The sequence below is a fragment of the Poromitra crassiceps genome (genome assembly GCF_964638095.1).
Source record: "Poromitra crassiceps genome assembly, chromosome: 23".
Lineage (NCBI taxonomy): Eukaryota > Metazoa > Chordata > Actinopteri > Beryciformes > Melamphaidae > Poromitra > Poromitra crassiceps.
This window is the reverse complement of record NC_139639.1, coordinates 19,630,139-19,649,246: the sequence shown is the minus strand read 5'-3', so window position 1 is coordinate 19,649,246 and position 19,108 is coordinate 19,630,139. Positions and strand designations below refer to the sequence as shown.

The 19,108-nt window shown below is 44.2% G+C and overlaps 2 protein-coding genes across 2 annotated transcripts in view; both read right to left on the bottom strand.

Moving 5' to 3' along the window:
- Positions 1 to 262: 262 nt before the first annotated feature.
- Positions 263 to 2,444, bottom strand: LOC310796622 (gastrotropin-like; the record flags this gene model as incomplete). Its single annotated transcript, XM_083658843.1, has 4 exons — positions 263 to 313; positions 1,581 to 1,670; positions 2,062 to 2,237; positions 2,378 to 2,444. 4 exons carry the CDS (start codon positions 2,442 to 2,444, stop codon positions 263 to 265), a joined length of 384 nt encoding a protein of 127 aa, XP_083514969.1.
- Positions 2,445 to 17,619: 15,175 nt separating this feature from the next.
- elovl8a (ELOVL fatty acid elongase 8a) overlaps positions 17,620 to 19,108 on the bottom strand; it is a gene marked incomplete at both ends in the record, with an annotated part of 8,443 nt that continues 6,954 nt past the window's right edge. Inside the window, one exon of the mRNA XM_083659049.1 lies at positions 17,620 to 17,787. Coding sequence (XP_083515175.1) covers positions 17,620 to 17,787 — 168 coding nt within the window. The remainder of the gene's footprint in view (positions 17,788 to 19,108) is intronic.

Genomic DNA, 19,108 nt, shown 5'->3' with positions numbered 1-19,108 from the left:
CTCTTTTGACATAACCTCTAACTTTTGGCCCCTTTTTCAAGTGAATGCTGGTCATAATAACCGTGTCACCTAAAACTCTACTTTTTATGTCCATAACTCACACAATATGACACACAGACACAGACACACAATTAAAGTGTACATGGGGACATGTTGGGGGTTCATGTTGGCATTAAAGTCTTTGTTTATTGTTTGCATCAGTGGTTGTTCTGAGGTCTCGGCTTGTTGTACTGTAACTTTTAAAGAGGTCAAGGGGCAGCCTTTAGATCTTCTTGCTGGTTCTCTTCAGCACGACAGACCCAGCTTTGGACGTCTATAGACACAGACAGAATAGAGAAGTAAATGATTAAGGGGGTATGTGTTATTCCTGTGCCTTGGTGTACTTTCGATATTTATCATCAAACATGACGAAGAGGAAGAGAAAATAGTACTACAAATACTTGTACACCTAATCTGTAGGTAAAGTCTATGACACCAATGTAGATAAAAATGGAAATGGTGAATTTCTTGTTATGTAATAAGAAGACACTTTATATACAGTATATAAAAAGAAAGAAAGAAAGAAAGAAAGAAAGAAAGAAAGAAAGAAAGAAAGAAAGAAAGAAAGAAAGAAAGAAAGAAAGAAAGCTAGTGGTCTAAATTAGCCATTTCAGTTTCTTTGATGTGCAGGCTGCTTTCTCTTCTTCCTATCTCACGGGAAACATGGGGTTGCCATCTCCTCATGAGAAAAGTTCATATCTCGTTATAACAAGAAACTTTTCTTGTTATAACGAGATACGTTTGTATGTCATAATAATGAGAAAAGTTTCTCGTTATAACTGGGTTCGGGGTTCGGGTCTAATTTTAAGACTGCACGAAAATGAATGACTTGTGACTTTTTCTTTTCTTCTTTTTTCAGTAGTATTCCAATTTTGAAAATGCTCATCCGAGGCCATGGAAATATAGTGAATACATTCTCATACTGAGTGGCATTCACCTTAACCTGTATCAATGATCTCCGTAGGGAAATTGGGTAATTGTCATAGTGTCCTTCGGCAAGATACTGAACCCCAAATTGCTGCCGATGGCTGTACAATCGCCCTGCCTGGTAGCTTGCCACAATCGGTGTATGAATGAATGTGTGCATGAATGGGTGAATGTAGGCATATTGTAAAGCGCCTTGCGGCCTTGGATGAAAGCACAAAATAAATGCTGTCCATTTACCATTTAATTGTTTGTTGAGTCTAAGAACATTCTACAGTGTCATACTAGCTTCTTGGGACTTTAAGGGGGCGATCAGACCTAGAAGCGTCGATACAGGCGCAGCCACACCAAAAATGCCTATAGGCACATCACGTCAGGCAAAGCAGCTTTGTGTTCCTGTGGAGCACTGAGGAGCAGGACTGCATGTGAGACCGGGTTAAAGATTGCTAAGATCCGCTTTCACGAGCGGTATGTGCGCGACTCTTTGCGCTGAAAAGTTGAAAATATATTCACTTTTAGGCGCACCTAAAAACCGCCTGAAGGCAAACAATGGTTTTGGTGGCGATGCTAGCGACACTTCTTTGTGTGATTGACTATGAAGGCGTAAGAGCACTCACCTCTATGAGCTTTCCTCCACTGATCTCAGAAGTGTGGTTGTAGTTGGGGAAGTCACAGGTCAGTTTGTCTCCTTCCATTGCCACTGTGGCCTGGAGACACAAAGTTATAGTAGTCAGACTCCCAGGAAACATCCATCCGTCCGTCGAATCCCAACCACCCTCCCTCCCTCCCTTCTACAGGGTCATCTCTACTCAGTGCAGTTGGATCACATAGATTGCTCTCATGACTAGGCTAATAAACCAACTGAACATCACATGAAAATATGACAGGAATTCCTTTTATTCCATAATAACATGCTTGTGTACCAAAAATGTTTGAATCTCTAGCACTTGCTTGGTAGGGTCAACGTACCATAATCAGAAAGTGTATGACCACATTGAAACTCTTGCACTTTATACGTACGTTGACACCTTGCTACCTTGAACTTCTTCCGTTCTTCCCACACTACTCCTTCCTTTCCTTCCTATCTCTCATTCCCACCTTGAATTTCTTGCCTCCGATGGTCTCCATGTCCGCCTCCTTGCCGACAGTGAACTTGTTGGTGACGGTCACGTTTGTGGGGTAGATCTGGGACCAGGAGAAGTTGTCTCCATCCTGGGTCACCTCGGTGATCAGCTTGTAGTTGCGGCCCTTCTCGATGATGTCAGCGGGAATACCTGGAAAAAGACGGGGGATTGTTTGCTATTGGCCGTTTGGCTTAGAAGAACAAATTCTAGATGTTAAGAAGAGGAGGAGGGACAGGCCTAGAAGAGGTTCAGAAATGTTAAAATTAAGTTTGGACTCTTAGCTCTCTTACCAAGCAGCTTGCAGAAGTCTTCGTATCCCTCCTGGGTTTCGGTCTCCCATTTTCCTGCGAAGGCCATGCTGAGTGGGCGGTGGTGTCTGTGGTGGTGGTGGTGGTGGTGGAGGAGTGAGACTAGAGATGCCGAGGCAAGCTTATGGACAACCAAGGTGGTAAGACCGACTCTCTCTCCGCTTATATACTGTCCGCCTCTCACCACCCTGCATCTCCTCCCCTCATCCGCAAGCTATGACACAAGAGGACAATTACGGCCAGGAGAAGATGGTGAGAGGACAACTGAGAGGACAATAATTCACCTAAACAGGCAGTGAATGTTTATGGAGTTTTGAAACAGTGGGTGAAATGCTGACTGCTCGTCAAGGGCGAGCTAGTAGCGAACCTCCAGGTCAATGAACTCTCTGCCAATGGCTTTATGGGCGCACCCTTGACTTTTACTGCTGGGGATTCTCCCAGGATGAGTACAAATGACACAAAGAGTTGTGTGACATTACATCTTACATGAAATTTCATCATGTCCAAAATATAAAGAGATCGTTATCTGCTCATCCAAGGTCTTCATTTACCACCTCCTCCTATCATTTAAAAAGCACTGGATTCTGTTGACATTTTGTGCAGACAGACTGTCACTTTTCCAAATGGGAACATGCTGTTATGGAAAGGAAATCAAAGAATTACTGCTATATTTGTGTCTTTTTTACTATAGATAGTATAGATGTCTGCATCATTTGTAATTGTATAGTCACCAAATGTACTTAAACTGTGTGAATGTTAAAAAGAAATCCACTCATGACAAAAAATATATACTTTTGATTTTCTACGATCAGTGGAATATTTTATTAATATATATTAATGACAAAGTATTTTACTTTACTGGCTATATATTTACTATCATAAACTACACTATTGCAATATACTATTATAGATGAATATAAAACCCAAGAAACCAGTGGTAAATAAAACAGTTCTGACAGTGCAGTATTATAATCTAAACAAATGTGTGGTGAGGCCATGCTGTTAACAGAATTATAATGTTCCTTGTTCACATCGGTGGTTGAAGATGATCCATTAAGGTGATGACATGACTGAAGCACCTGCAGGCAGACACAGACACACACACACACACACACACACACACACACACACACACACACACACACACACACACACACACACACACACACACACACACACACACACACACACACACACACACACACACACACACACACACACACACACACACACACACACACACACACACACACACCTCAGGCAGACACAGACACACAAAGTGTGAATAGGAAAAAGCTCTTCCTGCTGCACTTAACTTGAGTCGAACACAATGCAGCCATTTTGACAGAGCGCTCATGGTGTTTGGCCTTGGAGCTCTTTATAGATGTATAAAACATAGTACTGTTGGTCAACACCCTGAAACGCACACACAGTCCCTCTCTTCTCTCTCTCTCTCTCTCTCACACACACACACACACACACACACACACACACACACACACACACACACACGAGGTCAATGTCCTGAATGCAGTTTAACGTGCAGTTAAAAGCCCACTCCTCATCACGTTATTCCCATACTGCTCATCTTATATCTTTCACCCGTGTGTGTGTGTGTGTGTGTGTGTGTGTGTGTGTGTGTGTGTGTGTGTGTGTGTGTGTGTGTGTGTGTGTGTGTGTGTGTGTGTGTGTGTGTGTGTGTGTGTGTGTGCACTGTGCTTTGCTGTAAGGGAGGATATAACCTTGGGTTCCGTTTGGCCTCCAACTGGGCGATAACTCAATTTTATCGTGTCTCAGTGGGATCATATCGTGATGATATGAAGATATTTTAATGTCGTGACACACGTCTGTTTTGTTTGACATCACACTAACACCTAACATAATTTGATTATTTAACGTGATTTTGCATACATGCACCATCTCGTGATAAAATGATAGAGCGAAAAATCCTCGTGATTATCGTGATGTTGATTTCAACCATATCGCCCAGGCCTATTACCTCCAACCCTCTTGCATCTGACTGCATTATGTTCAGTTGTAAATGCTATATGTTTCTGCATAATTCCATGACCAGCCTACACCACCAGGAATGTACTGTAGCAATTAAAGTCAGTTTACGCAACTTTTTCTTTTTATCAGCTTGCATAATATGACAAACAAGGTTTTAAATAGGCTGTGGTGAATGTCATGCCAATGGTTGTTGCAGTGGTTGACATGTTTAGTGCAAGTGGTGCAGTGCCCAGAGAATAAGGTCGTAAACTAGAGAACTTGAATGGCTAGAATGGACCTTCCACTGTTTGCTATGGCATTTGATTAGTACACCATAAAGTTGTGACTATGGACTTTTAAGGGTTAGTTGCTATGGTGGCAACTACACACGTCTGGTTAAGGCCATAAAGTGTGTCACACTTGAGAACTGTGCAGATGTGTCTGCTACTGTAACTGTCAAAACTCAACTGAAACCTGACGTTAGCAACAAGGTGAATGCAGCAAAGACTTCTCCCGCTAGCGATAGCTCTGCTAGTTAACATCTGCATATTAGCAAAAGTAGCTATTATGCTATAAAATAACCTACGCTATAAAATAACCTAGCATATTTAGTGAAGAAAAGTTAGCCATGCTATGATGCTGACCATCCTGGAGCAGTGATTTGAATGCGAGTGACCATTCTATCCATTCAAGATCTGCATTCTCTCAGGGGCGTAAGAGCTCTACAAGGGGGCCGGGTGCAAGAATAGAACCCCCCTCACCCCCCCTCACCCTCACCCCATCCCAGGCAGACCCAGGAATACATCAACCTAGCCATGTCACAAAATGGACTGAATGCAAAGTTTCATGAATGATATTATACTTTATTAAAGGAGAATTTCAATATTTTTTTTAACCTGGACCCTATTCTCCTAACTTGGATGGTTTATCCACCTCTGTATTTACCACTACACCCCTGGTTGTGGGTCCCCCTGCATCTGTATTCTACAGTCTATGTGCACCCAGAGAAAGAGGTGGTATACTGTACACATGCCACTAGAAAATAGCCATTGCTTTTTCTCAATTTGTCATTGACCTCAAGGTCTAACCAAATCTAAAAGTGTCATGGCATATTGCCCGCCAGAAGCTGCCAATTGCCAAACTTTATGATCGGTGTTGTAACTGTGTGGTTACACTATAAAAGGTGGCTATAATTGAGGAGGCTGTACGTTTTGCTGAAACATTCCCTTTTGTCTGATCTCTTTGATGTTTTTATTCCCCAAGTCTTAATCCCCGCTGCACAATAAAGTTACTTATTGCCCAAATCACCTGATTTCTGCCAGTCAGTGAAGTCACACGTTTACTTTATGTCTCTTCTTGCTTTATTATGGGCATCTCTCCATATGTGGGCCGGACGAGAGGAAGAAGATAACGAAGAGGATGAATAGGAGCAAGAGGACGAAGAAAAACACGAACGTGAACCATGAGTTAACCAAGAACAAGTGAGAGAGGAAGAGGGAGAAGGAAGAAAAGATCCTAAAGAAAGATACATATAGATACATTCCTTTTTATCTACAGCTGTGAAGGGGGGATTTGCGTTAAAGGAGGGGAGGCCTTGATATGCAAACGAAGCTGCTGTTAATCAAAGCAATAAGATTAGCCTTCCAAATTGAGATGAAGAAAGGCTCCATTATCTGGGCCGAGTGTCATGTTTAATAACGCGGAACGGCATGCTAATTCACTACTGACACAACTGTGTATGTGTGTGTGTGTTTGTGTGTGTGTGTGTGTGTGCATGAGAGAGAGAGGAGGGGTGTGTGTGTGTGTGTGTGTGTGTGTGTGTGTGTGTGTGTGTATGTGTGTGTGTGTGTGTGTGTGTGTGTGTGTGTGTGTGTGTGTGTGCATGAGAGAGAGGGGAGGGGTGTGTGTGTGTGTGTGTGTGTGTGTGTGTGTGTGTGTTTGTGTGTGTGTGTGTGTGTGTGTGTGTGTGCATGAGAGAGAGGGGAGGGGTGTGTGTGTGTGTGTGTGTGTGTGTGTGTGTGTGTGTGTGTGCATGAGAGAGAGGGGAGGGAGAGAGAGAGAGGGGGGAGAGAGAGAGGGGGAGAGAGCAAGAGAGAAAGAAAAGAGCTGGTCCCCCTGAGAAAGAGGCAAGTGTGTGTGTGTGTGTGTGTGTGTGTGTGTGTGTGTGTGTGTGTGTGTGAGTGTGTGTGTGTGTGTGTGTGTGTGTGTGTGTGTGTGTGTGTGTGTGTGTGTGTTGTTTTGATGCAAAAGTGTTATGCCATGTTGGTTGGATGGAGGAGGGTACCCATACCGCATGAGTAACGGTGTGGTAAATGTTACATAGCAACCTTACACACACACACACACACACACACACACACACACACACACACACACACACACACACACACACACACACACACACACACACACACACACACACACACACACACACACACACACACACACACACACACACACACACACACACACACACACACACACACACACACACACACACACACACACACACACACACACAGGCAATACTGCCTCCCCTGGTCTGATTATGTACTTTCTAATTACACAAAAGAGAGAGACAGACACAGAGGGAGAGAGGACTTATAGCGTAGCTTTAAACAGACACTAACATGTATAGGACGAATTACACCAAGTGAGCAGTATGGAAACTTTTTTTTTTTTTTTACGTTTGAAAGTTGGACCTCTTCACTTCAATTGTTCAGGAGAATTCTGCAATGGTGTTTTGCTGTGAAAATCCACAAATGTTTTGTGGACTAAAAAACGACACCGACCCTTCCATCGGCATGGGGGTGAGCATGTATTACAGTAATGCAACACATGATAGAGGCCACCAAGCACCAACCATCGCCAACATGGTCTCTCTCATTTCTTACATATATCACAATGAATTTGACAATGATATGTCGATGTTAAAAATGCCACACATTGGACCTTTAACAGGGAAGAGAATAGGTTTGAATGGGAAGGGAGAGCTGCCTCACTCAGTACAGTACCTCGGGCGACACGCTGATATTATCATTAAACCTCCAGACAGAAATAGGCCACGGTAGTTTACAGCGGTAAGCATTCTGTTGTTATCTTCCTCTGTTTCTCAATCCATCCTGACAGCCTTACCATCCTTTGGGGAAGGAAACTGCAGTCACCCCCGCCCCACTCCCACCCACCCCTCCATCCTGGGAGCCAAATTATGCCCGCATTAATATTTCATATTACGCGGGCCTTGCGGAGAAACCACATGTGTACTCAGCCCTTTGTCTTTCGTGTCAAATTAAATGTGCTCGGCAATCATCAGAGGGTGAATTGAGGTGGCGAGGGGAGGGGCCGCGTCATTTAGAAGGATGGAGAAGTGAAGGGAGGGAAGGAGTAGAGAGCAGAGTTGAGAGGAAAGGAGAGGACAGAAGAGAGGAGAAGAGAGGAGAGAACAGTGTAGGAGAGGAGAGGAGAGGAGAGTTGATGAGAGGAGAGGAGAGTGGAGGAGAGGAGAGGGGGAGAGTGGAGGAGAGGAGAGGAGAGTGGAGGAGAGGAGAGGAGAGTGGAGGAGAGGAGAATGGAATGGATGAGAGGAGAGTGGATGAGAGGAGAAGAGAGTGGAGGAGAGGAGAGGAGAGTGGAGGAAAGGAGAGGAGAGTGGAGGAGAGGAGAGGAGAGGAGGGGAGAGAGGAGAGGAGAGGAGAGGAGAGGAGAGGAGAGGAGAGGAGAGGAGAGGAGAGGAGAGGAGAGGAGAGGAGAGGAGAGGAGAGGAGAGGAGAGGAGAGGAGAGGAGAGGAGAGGAGAGAGATAAAGAGATCAGGAAGAATAGATGAAAGCCAAGTAGAGCAATGGGAAAGGTCAGAGTGGGGAGACGAGGAAAGGGAAGATGAGAAATACCTTGGTGCTCTAAATAATGTAGCTACCATGAGCTGATCAGCAGACAAAAAGCTTGCTTAAATGAATGTTTAACATGGCAGAGATCAAGCCAGTGAAGACAAGCTCGATGTTATATGCATATTTCTTTCTTTAGTTAGTCTGTAATTAGGCTAGTGATGAACAATTACTCCAAGAGTAAAAGTGCTGCATGTAGCATTATGACATCAATAATTGATAACCACTTTAATTTTGAGGCATTAGTTTAATTACAGTAAACAAACAAGACTGACAGCCAAGAAGATTGGCAGCGAGCATCGACACTGCATTCACATTGTGTGACACTGGGTCAGGTTGCTGGATTGCTTTACGGCACAAAAACAGGAAGAGGGCGCTGCTCTTCCAGCCAACGCCGTCGAGTAAAACAACTTGGTTATGGTCAGGGTTGTCGTTTGAGTTAACAAAGATGCTAAAGTGACTTACGGTTGAAATGTAGACATTGAACACGAACACCACCCCACCACACCCCACCCCGGAAATGTCTTTTCCACCCAGAAACTCCGCTGTTGCATACTCCTTTTCACCTTTCATTGTTGTTATTATGGAGTCTGTTTCTGCAATATGGCTGTGTAAACTCGACAAACGTTGACGTTACTGCTCGAGAGCCATGGAGGCAGCCGTTACAGGGCGGCTGTAGCTCAGGAGGTAGAGCGGGTCGTCCACTAATCGCTTTGGATAAAAGAGGTTGGTGGTTCGATTCCCGGCTCCTCCAGTCTGCATGTCGAAGTGTCCTTGGGCAAGACACTGAACCCCGAATTGCTCCCGTTGGTGTGCCAGCACCCTGCGTGGTAGCTGCCGCCATCGGTGTGTGAATGGGTGAATGGAACTACTGACTGTAAAGCACTTTGGATAAAAGCGCTATATAAATGCAGGCCACTTACCATTTACCATTACTGTGTTGCCAGCGGCGTTCCTGATTGGCCGGTTTACGGTGTCAACTACGAGGCAGGTCCCTGATTGGCCCGTCCGCATTGTGTATTCTGAAAATGGCCGCCACGGGGCGGAGGCCAGACGGTCTCGCAGAACGAAACGCAAATGTGAGGTCACGTGACCGGATGGTTTACCAGGCTACCGTCTCTAAGCTAGTTTTCACTTCCCTCTGTGTCTGCCACTGTCTCTTATCAAAGCACAGTTGGTGGTGGATGAGTTGAGTCTGTTTTTCTCTTTTTGTCTCTTCTCCCGCCTCTCCTGTCTGCCTGACTGTCCCTTGTCCCACCCCGTCCCACTAACCTCAGGGCTGTGCACTTTGCCAACATGACATGCCAACCTGGAGATGTAGGCTAATGAGTCCAACACTGGCACTCTAGAGACGACAGAAAGGAGAAGTCATCCACATGTCACAAACCCTCAGGTCCTCACCATGAGGCATTGTGGAAGTGCTAAAGGCGGCAAAGTTGCCAGACGTGTAACTGCAATACTGAATTACCAACATTTCCACAGAAAAGGCCATCTCATAGATAGGTTGTTGAATCTTTGCAAGCACAGAGTGAGGTACATACTTTTTTTTTCAGTCTTCAAACACCTTATATTGAAAGCATTCTTTCTCCCACAATACAAACAGCTTAATTACTCTCATATTCAGACCAAAAAAAAATCATTGCATGCAAATGAGTGTATCTCAAAGGTTTATCTGTCTGTCTGCCTGCTTACACTGTGCACTGACCTACATTTTTCATCTTTAGGATGTTGATTGAATAGATCTAAATGAGGTCAAATAAGTTTGGAGGCTACTCGCAAGATCAATCGTTTCATTATTACCTGGGTTGTGAGTGAAATTCAGTTGTAGGCTAATTTGGCTTCAACAGCAGGTTACGTGTGACTCCCACCGCTTGACTCTTGACTGTATAGCTTAGCCTTTAAATAACTAACGATGGGGTGGGAGAAAGACTAATATCAGTTTAAAGGATGTAGTAGAATTAGATGTAATAGAGTTTTGTAGAGTGCATTGCTTTAGGGCTTTCAGCTGTTTGGTGCTGTTGGGTTTGTGGTGGTCAGTCATTTTAATTCTGAAATGTCTCTTCTGATTTGTCATGCATTTGCCAGACATACATAAGAGAGGTTACCACTCTTGCCTCACAGCAAGAAGGTCCCGGGTTCAAACCCCGGTCTGTCCCAGGTCCTTTTTGTGTGGAGTTTGCATGTTCTCACGGTGTTCGTGTGGGTTTCCTCCCACCATCAAAGACATGTATATTAGGGTTAATACTTCTGTCAACGCCCCTGACCAAGGTAATGGCAAAAAGAACTGGAGTTTTTTTCTCACCATACGCTGCACAAGGGAACAATAAAGAGTAACGTAACGTAACTTATTATTTGTATTTTTTTGTATTCGTATTGACAATTTAGTGGTTGTTTGTCATGAAAGCTAGCAAAAGTGAATACGTTGGGAAGTCACTAAAAGATATCTCATCTTCTCATCATTAAAATCTCATCAAGCTGCACTAGGCAACTTTGCACTTTGGCGGTCCCAAGTGGCAGCGGGAGATAACGGTTTGACATCATTACCCAGAAGTCATGTGATGTCAGTAAACTGCGCACAGTTCGTTCCTGAAGGTCCGTTGTTTAATAGAGAGCCCCAGGAACGAGTCCGGAAATCATCGATGCTAACACTCCTGGTTCTTCACTGTTTTCGCCTATGGGGTTTTGAATGGGTTTTTGGCGCAATGCTTCTAATAAGGTCTCTGGGCAACGCAAGCTTAATCAAATGCAAACGAGTGTTTAGTAATATCATCTTCACACATGAGGACCACTTTTATGAGTTTTTAAGCTTTTACGTGTCGTTATAAGGGCGGCTAGCTAGCAAACGGCTAAATGAGACTACACTGTTGAGTTGACGGGGATATATACGTCAAAAACGTCATCACTTCAAAGGACGAACATGGAAATTCTCTTTCCCTCACCTGGTTCAGCCCGGGGTAAAGTGCACAGCAGCGCACACATCAACAACAGTCCAGGTTCAGTGCTGACGTGACGTGGAAGCCTATGCGACAGTGTGTAGTTCTGGATTAGCTTAGCTCGAGCTTTTTACTTCTAGGGCTCGCATTTACGCTACAAAACTCGTGAAAGTGGTCCTCATGTGTGAAGATTATCCGACTGAACTCTGGTTCGCGTTTGATTAATCTTGCGTTGCCCAGAGACCTTATTTGAAGCATCGCGGCAAAAACCCATTCAAAAATCCCATAGACAGAAACAGTGAAGAACCAGGAAGTCCGGGACTTCCGCGTTCCGACTACAAAAATACGTCATCCCTGGGGCTCTCTATCGTCCACGTCGTGTGGGAGGAGGCAGTCACCATGCCCAACCCAACAAACTAATTTGGGAAAATAGGATGACTTTACACAGGGTCTCAATGAGGGGGGGGGGGGGGGGGGGGGGTGGCACACTTTTCTCCGCTGCAGCTCTTTGTGATTTAGCATGATAAGACGGTGTATATATATTAGGCAATGATAAAATCTTCTCAGATCCTCCCTCTTAGACACCCATCAGAAGATCAGATCAGTGCAAAAATAGCTATTAATCAAATGATTTGGGCCTGTTGTTACAGCAGCCTGGGTTCCTCTCAACCAGAGCTCTTACACTTGAGATTGTCTGACCCCAAACAAACGATAAAAGCCATAAATCAGCCTTATCTGCCCTTCAGGATAAATGGCACATCCCTCAATAACTTTGATAACACTGGTCAGGTGGTGTTGGGTGCATCCCATTGTCTATAAACGGGGACGGTGTCACCAGCAGATGGGGTTTCACACACACACACACACACACACACACACACACACACATGGACGCACGCACGTGTGCGCGCGCACACACAAACACACACACACACACACACACACACACGGACGCACACACACACACACACACACAAGCACACATGCACGGGAATCGGGATACACAAACAAGAGTTATTTGAAAAAGAATACCACACTACTTTAGGTATAGCAGTCATAAAATAAATATCACCAACAAGACGAGATGTGCTCTTAAGAAATTCATTAGGCCTTGTTATAATGAAAATCTGTATTGAGTAATAGATCATAGGACTCTTCCATCAGCCAGTGTGAGGGAATAAATAACCAGAGTCCCAAATCTAGCAGCAAGAGAAATCCTTGTGGAGAAGCCTCGTCTTCCGAGACGTCCTCATACTGAAATGACAGAATAAGTCAATTTCCAATGACTCCCAAAACATGAGCAAGTGTCCCCATGTCTTTTTGTCATTCTTTGGGTGGTGACAGCTCGGGTGGCCCGGTGGGCTCGGTTGGGTTAGTAAAACAACTTGTTTGGGTTTAGGCAACTAAATCAACTTGGTTAAGGTTAAGGCTAATGCTAAGGTTAAGGTTAGGGTTTGGTTTAGGGTGCAAAATGGAACACGTTGGGAAGTGAACCAGGCCTCTTGTGCTGAGGACTCTGCCAGTCCGCCAATCCCTTCGCCCTCACGACAAGTAAGAGCTAGTTCAATCAGTCGTTACGTTAAAGACCGCCAGAGGTCGCAGCTACTTCCTGGTTACAGCCCATGGATCTAGCGTACTGTATGCACTGCACACATGCACTACACTACACGACCACAAGAGGTTGCATTCATAAACATTGGTCGTTTTAACCACCTTGAAAATCAACCAATATTGGCTGGGTTTCCCAAAAGCTTCTTTGCGCTAAGAAGCTAATTTAACCCTTCTTAAGGCCCCCTTAAGAAGCAAACGCGTTTCCCAATTGCTTCTTTACGAAGGCATGCGTTTCCCAAAAGCTTCTTAGCGCTAAGAAGCTTCTTTGACCCTTCTTAAGGCTCCCGTAAGAAGCCAACGAAGCCAACGTGTTTCCCGATTGCTTCTTAGCCTAAAATTATCTTCCAATTATCTTCCGTTAAGAAGGCTGCGTTTCCCAAAAGCTTCTTAGCGCTAAGATGATCTTTCGTTAAGAAGGTTTTGTAAGAAGGGTCTGGGGCATTCTTAACACCTCCTTAATGACAAAACACTGGCAGATCCAGCCGCGTCAGGCAAAAGGAGATACTTGTGTCCTCTTGTGTTTTTCCCTTTTTCCTTTCTTTCATGCACCCTTTAGTTTTTAAAATTAGGGAACACTTGAAAATCTCCCCTCTATGTATGGTTACTTGTGTTTTAAATGTTTTACCGTAGGCTATATTCCTCTAATCAGAATGGATTCCTTTTATAATGTTGTGGATTTATATAGCACCTTTCACAGAACCCAAGGTCGTTTAAATTCTGTAGTGTTGATCTGTTTTGTTGTATGCTGTGTATATAAAGCAATTTGAACTGCAGTCCATGTCTGAAATAAATAATGTTTAATAAAGTTTAAGGGGACCATGATTAGGTTATTCTACAACAGTGTTTCTCAACCAGCCGCAGAGGACCTCTCACATCGAGATGGTGGACAGCTCCAGTTAAGATGCTTCTTAAGAGCCTTCTATTTTTTTTATTTTTCTCTTCTGTTAAGAAGGCGTTTGGGAAACACTTCTTTGGAGCCTTCTTAACTCCTTAAGAAGCTTCTTAACTCCTTAAGAAGCTTCTTAACTCTTAAGAACCTTCTTTGTTGGGAAACTCAGCCAATGTCATTTCCTTGTGACGACGGGCTGTCTCTCGTCTCCTCTCCTCTTCTCTTCACTTCTCCTCTCTTCTCTCCTGAATTCCCTCTGCTCTCTTGGTTACAGGACTTGCTCTCTCACCTTCCACTTATGTATCCAGGAGTCTGCATTGGCAACTACTTGAAGCTTTCTCCTTGTAATTATGTACACACACACACACACACACACACACACACACACACACACCTACACACACACACGCACGCACGCACGCACGCACGCACACACACACACACACACACACACACACACACACACACACACACACACACACACACACACACTCTTGATGAGAGCTAGCTGTTTGGCTGGCTGGCTGATTGGTTGAGTGTGCTCATATCAGGCTGAGATTGCTGCAGCCTCTTGTTGACCCTCTTTGTATGAACCAACCCAGTGGCTCACCTTCAAGCACTCTCATCAGCCCCTCCCTCCCCTGCCTCTCTCACTCTCAGCAAGTGTGTGTGTGTGTGTGTGTGTGTGTGTGTGTGTGTGTGTGTGTGTGTGTGTGTGTGTGTGTGTGTGTGTGTGTGTGTGTGTGTGTGTGCGCGCGTGTGTGCGCGCGCACGTGCATGTGTGCATGCTTGTCTGCGTTAGTGTGTATGTCCGCACACACAAATGGTGTATTGACTGTGTGTTGATTAGGGCTGGGTATTGGTACTCGATACAGAAATAAGCTAGTATCAAATAGTATGGAAACTCCTCCACTCAAATGATCCCTGCATTTGATCCTTTTTACACAGATCTAAAAAAAACTATTTGCATGGTTTTGCTCACAGCCAATCACCGCAAAGCAAGCATTATTTGATTGAATGCGCCGTGCCCACCACAGCAGCTACAACCATACAGTCTGTGGTGGTGAAGTCGTATTTAATAATAATAAATTATATAGCGCTTTTCAAGGACTCAAAAGACGCTTTACACTAAACACTAATCAAAAGAAGAAGGTAGGCTATACTCTATTGGTATTTGTATCACTTTAAGGGTACTGGTATTGGTACTGGTATTGTATTTCTTTCCTCCGATACATGTGCAGTCGCCAGCCGCTTCTTTTCACCTGACAGCAAGGATCATGCTATTCCACCCAGTTCCCCTCCCCACAAACAGGTGCCCTGATCAACCAGAGGAGGCACTAGTGCACCCTTTATCCTTGTTATTCCCACCTGCAGACACGGCCAATTGTGCCTGTATGGACGCCCGACCAAACCGGAGGTAACACGGGGGCTCGAACCCGTGACGCTCGTGATGGTAGGCAGGGAATCTACTGCTGATCTACGTGGACGCCCAAGTGTTCATTTCTGTATCGGCCTCCAACAACCCAAATCAGTCAAACCCGAGTATTCTTGTGTGTGTCCATACCTGTGTTTGTGTGTGTGTGTGTGTGTGTGTGTGTGTGTGTGTGTGTGTGTGTGTGTGCGCATGCGCATGCGCATGCGTGTGTGTGTGTGTGTTAGCATGTGTTGTGCATGAGTGCGCCCCTCTGCCCCCTCTCACTCAATAGTTAGGGAAGCGGCAGCAGAGAGGCCTTCAACCTCCTCTCTCTCCTGAAACTGATCATTAATTACAGTCTGTCTCCCCGCATGCAGCCAACCACAGCCCAAACACTGTCTGACACCGTCACCATGGAGACGGCCGCAAAACAACGTTCAGAAAACCCAGATATAGTCGCAACACTCCCATCGTTTCCACTTTCCAATCTCACGTCCACCTGGGGCCCCGGGGATTTCCATCCAATCACAATAGCAAGCCTTGGTCACATGCTCCATTTAGGACTTGTTTATTTGGATGTTCATTGCACAGCACTAATGAGAAATCACTTTAATATACCTCCTATAATACTCCTATGGGAGTGTGTAGTCCATAGTGAGTTTACAGTGACCTTACCCTACTCTGAATGATTTTAATCACCTATAGTGTCAATATGATATTCTTCTAAGGATTTACGAGTATCTGTGGTACTCAATATATTAAGTTTAAAGTGACCTCCAGTAATGGCACCTTATGGTATTTTATGGTGGCATCACTGCAATATTCCTATAGGGACCTCTATGCAATATTGGTACACCTATTTTAGGGTTACTCCCCCCCCCCCCTTCATAAAGCATGTTATATCTTCTCACACACTAAATACAGAACACCCAGAGATGGAGCCGCTAGCAGTACGTGGATCAAAGAGGTTACGTGCCAAGTATCAGTCATGCCTGCCCTGAGCTACACTGCTCTCTGCAATAATCAACCTGGAGCTGTGCCTGCAGCGATGCTGAGAGACATGCGTCTGTAAATGGGCTTCTGGCAGTCAGCAGAGTCAGCTGTGTGACTAAAACTGAGTGTGTGTGTGTGTGTGCGCGTGTGTGTGTGTGTGTGTGTGTGTGTGTGTGTGTCTGTGTGTGTGTGTGTGTGTGTGTGTGTGTGTGTGTGTGTGTGTGTGTGTGTGAGTGAGAGTGTGATGGGGTGGAGAGCAAATACGACTTGCCTGCAGTTGCCTGGTTTGTAATGCTACACAAGTGTTATTTTAGTATTGGGTCATACTGTGCTGTTTCACACACACACACACACACACACACACACACACACACACACACACACACACACACACACACACACACACACACACACACACACACACACAGACACACACACACACACACACACACACACACACACACACACACACAGAGTCTACAAAGTGCTTATTGTCTCCTGAGTCAGCTTAAGTGTCAGACCTCATACAAGGAAACTTGGCGTGTACTTTGAATGTGTGTGTGTGTGTGTGTGTGTGTGTGTGTGTGTGACTGCAAAAGTGGAGGCAGCTGGAATGCCATTCAACACAACAGGCGAGCGATCCTTTACACAGTTAAATGAATGAATGAATGAGAAGAGTTGTGCTGTTGCTATCTTTTCTATGGAGGCTAAAGGTTCAAAAGAAACCGCTATCCTGTTTCAGTCACTCTTCCAACAGTCCTTTCATTTCTGTCCAGAAGGGGGAGTCAGGATTTACAATTATAGATGACAACATGACAGAAGGGGGTGGTCACAGATGGAAAATAGGGATTAAATGCAAGGAATCTGGGAGGGGGGACCCTAATTTACATAAAGGGGAGGGTTACACTTGGAGCTAATGACAGCCAACAGTTGATTGGCCGTGAGGGGTGGCCAATGGCTGTGAGAGGAAATGAAGCGTCTCCAGAGGAGATTAGGTAAAAAAAAGAGTGCTGAATAAGGAGTGAGAGAGGCAGGGAGAGAGAGGCAGGGAGAGAGAGAGATGGAGAGGGGGAGATGGAGGGAGAGGGCGGGGGGCAGTTTGGCAGGGGGACTCGTCTCTTCTAATGACCGTGATGACCGGTGGGGGAGGGCAATGAGTCTTCACGTGTGTGTGTGTGTGTGTGTGTGTGTGTGTGTGTGTGTGTGTGTAAATGTTTATGGTACAACATTTTTTGGAGAATAGGATTAAGATTAGAGTTAGGAGAAAAGGGTGGCTAAGATTAGAATTAGGAATAGGTAAGGGTGTGTATACTAGACAGACAGACAGAAATATATCAAATATTCCATGAAATACAAAAACATTTATTTTTATAACAAACATGATGAATATGCATCATTTTCATTCTTTCTGTTCTGTTGAGAGATGCCATTATCTTCTTTCCTTTTCTTACACTTATTTCATTTCTGTACATTATTTTTTCCATAGATTTTTTTTCCCCCATCTCCACTCCCTCTACGTCTTCTTGTCCTTCTTGCTGAGGTAGCTGTGGTAGTAGTAGTTGCTGAAGAGCACGATGAGGCTGAGAGAGTAGGCCAGCACCACCATGTTCATGACATCGGGGAAGTTGCAGTCAGCGAACAGGTTGTAGGCCGTGTGGACGGTCACTATGAAGAACTGGAGCTGAGAGAGAGACAGAGAGAGAGAGAGAGAGAGAGAGAGAGAGAGAGAGAGAGAGAGAGATGACTAAAAACAGGCATAGAAAAACATAAGAAACGCTAAAAAAGAAACGTAAAATAATGCCGCCAAACAAACGTTACCTTCTAACAATTTTACAGCCATTTTTGTGGGCTGTGGACCAACGTTACTATGTCACAACTTTTTTCTTTATTTTCTTTTTTTTTACGTTTCTCACAGCTGGCTCAGCAGCAGTTAGTCCCAGCCTGTGACCCACATCAATGTCCCGACCCGCCTCACCAGGTTCTAAAGTAATTCGGTTAAAAAAAGACAATAAGCGTGCATGATGCTCAGCTGTCAGTACATACGAGTCTATTGTTGCAACATAATATAGACTAATCCATCCATATATCCATATGGGGGAGAGGGGCTTCTGCAGGAGCTAGACAGGCCCCAGGCAGGCACTGCAGTGAGACGTGAATGAGCACATGTAAGCCAACTGTTATATGAAGGCTCACCTCCAAGGTCATTACAGTTATGACCAGCAGTATGGCAGCCAGCCACAATGCTGACCTATATAGGCTGTCGCTATAGAGAAGAACAATGTAGAAAGGCATTACAAGTAGAAAACAGATGGTCCCATAGTTAGCAAGGAGCCTAACTAGCCTACTGCTAATCTGCCTACTTAAATGATGTTATGCAACTAGCAGCCAGAACAAAGGAAAACCCTGCATAAAGGCTCCCTATCTATCTATCTATCTATCTATCTATCTATCTATCTATCTATCTATCTATCTATCTATCTATCTGTCTGTCTGTCTGTCTGTCTATCTATCTATCTATCTATCTATCTATCTATCTATCTATCTATCTATCTATCTATCTATCTATCTATCTATCTATCTATCTCTATCTATCTATCTACTGTATCTATCTATCTATCTATCTATCTATCTCTATCTATCTATCTATCTATCTATCTATCTACTATATCTATCTATCTATCTATCTATCTATCTATCTATCTCTATCTATCTATCTATCTATCTATCTATCTACTGTATCTATCTATCTATCTATCTATCTATCTCTATCTATCTATCTATCTATCTATCTATCTATCTATCTACTGTATCTATCTATCTATCTATCTATCTATCTATCTATCTATCTATCTACTGTATCTATCTATCTATCTATCTATCTATCTATCTATCTATCTATCTATCTATCTATCTATCTACTGTATCTATCTATCTATCTATCTATCTATCTATCTATCTATCTATCTATCTATCTATCTATCTATCTATCTATCTATCTATCT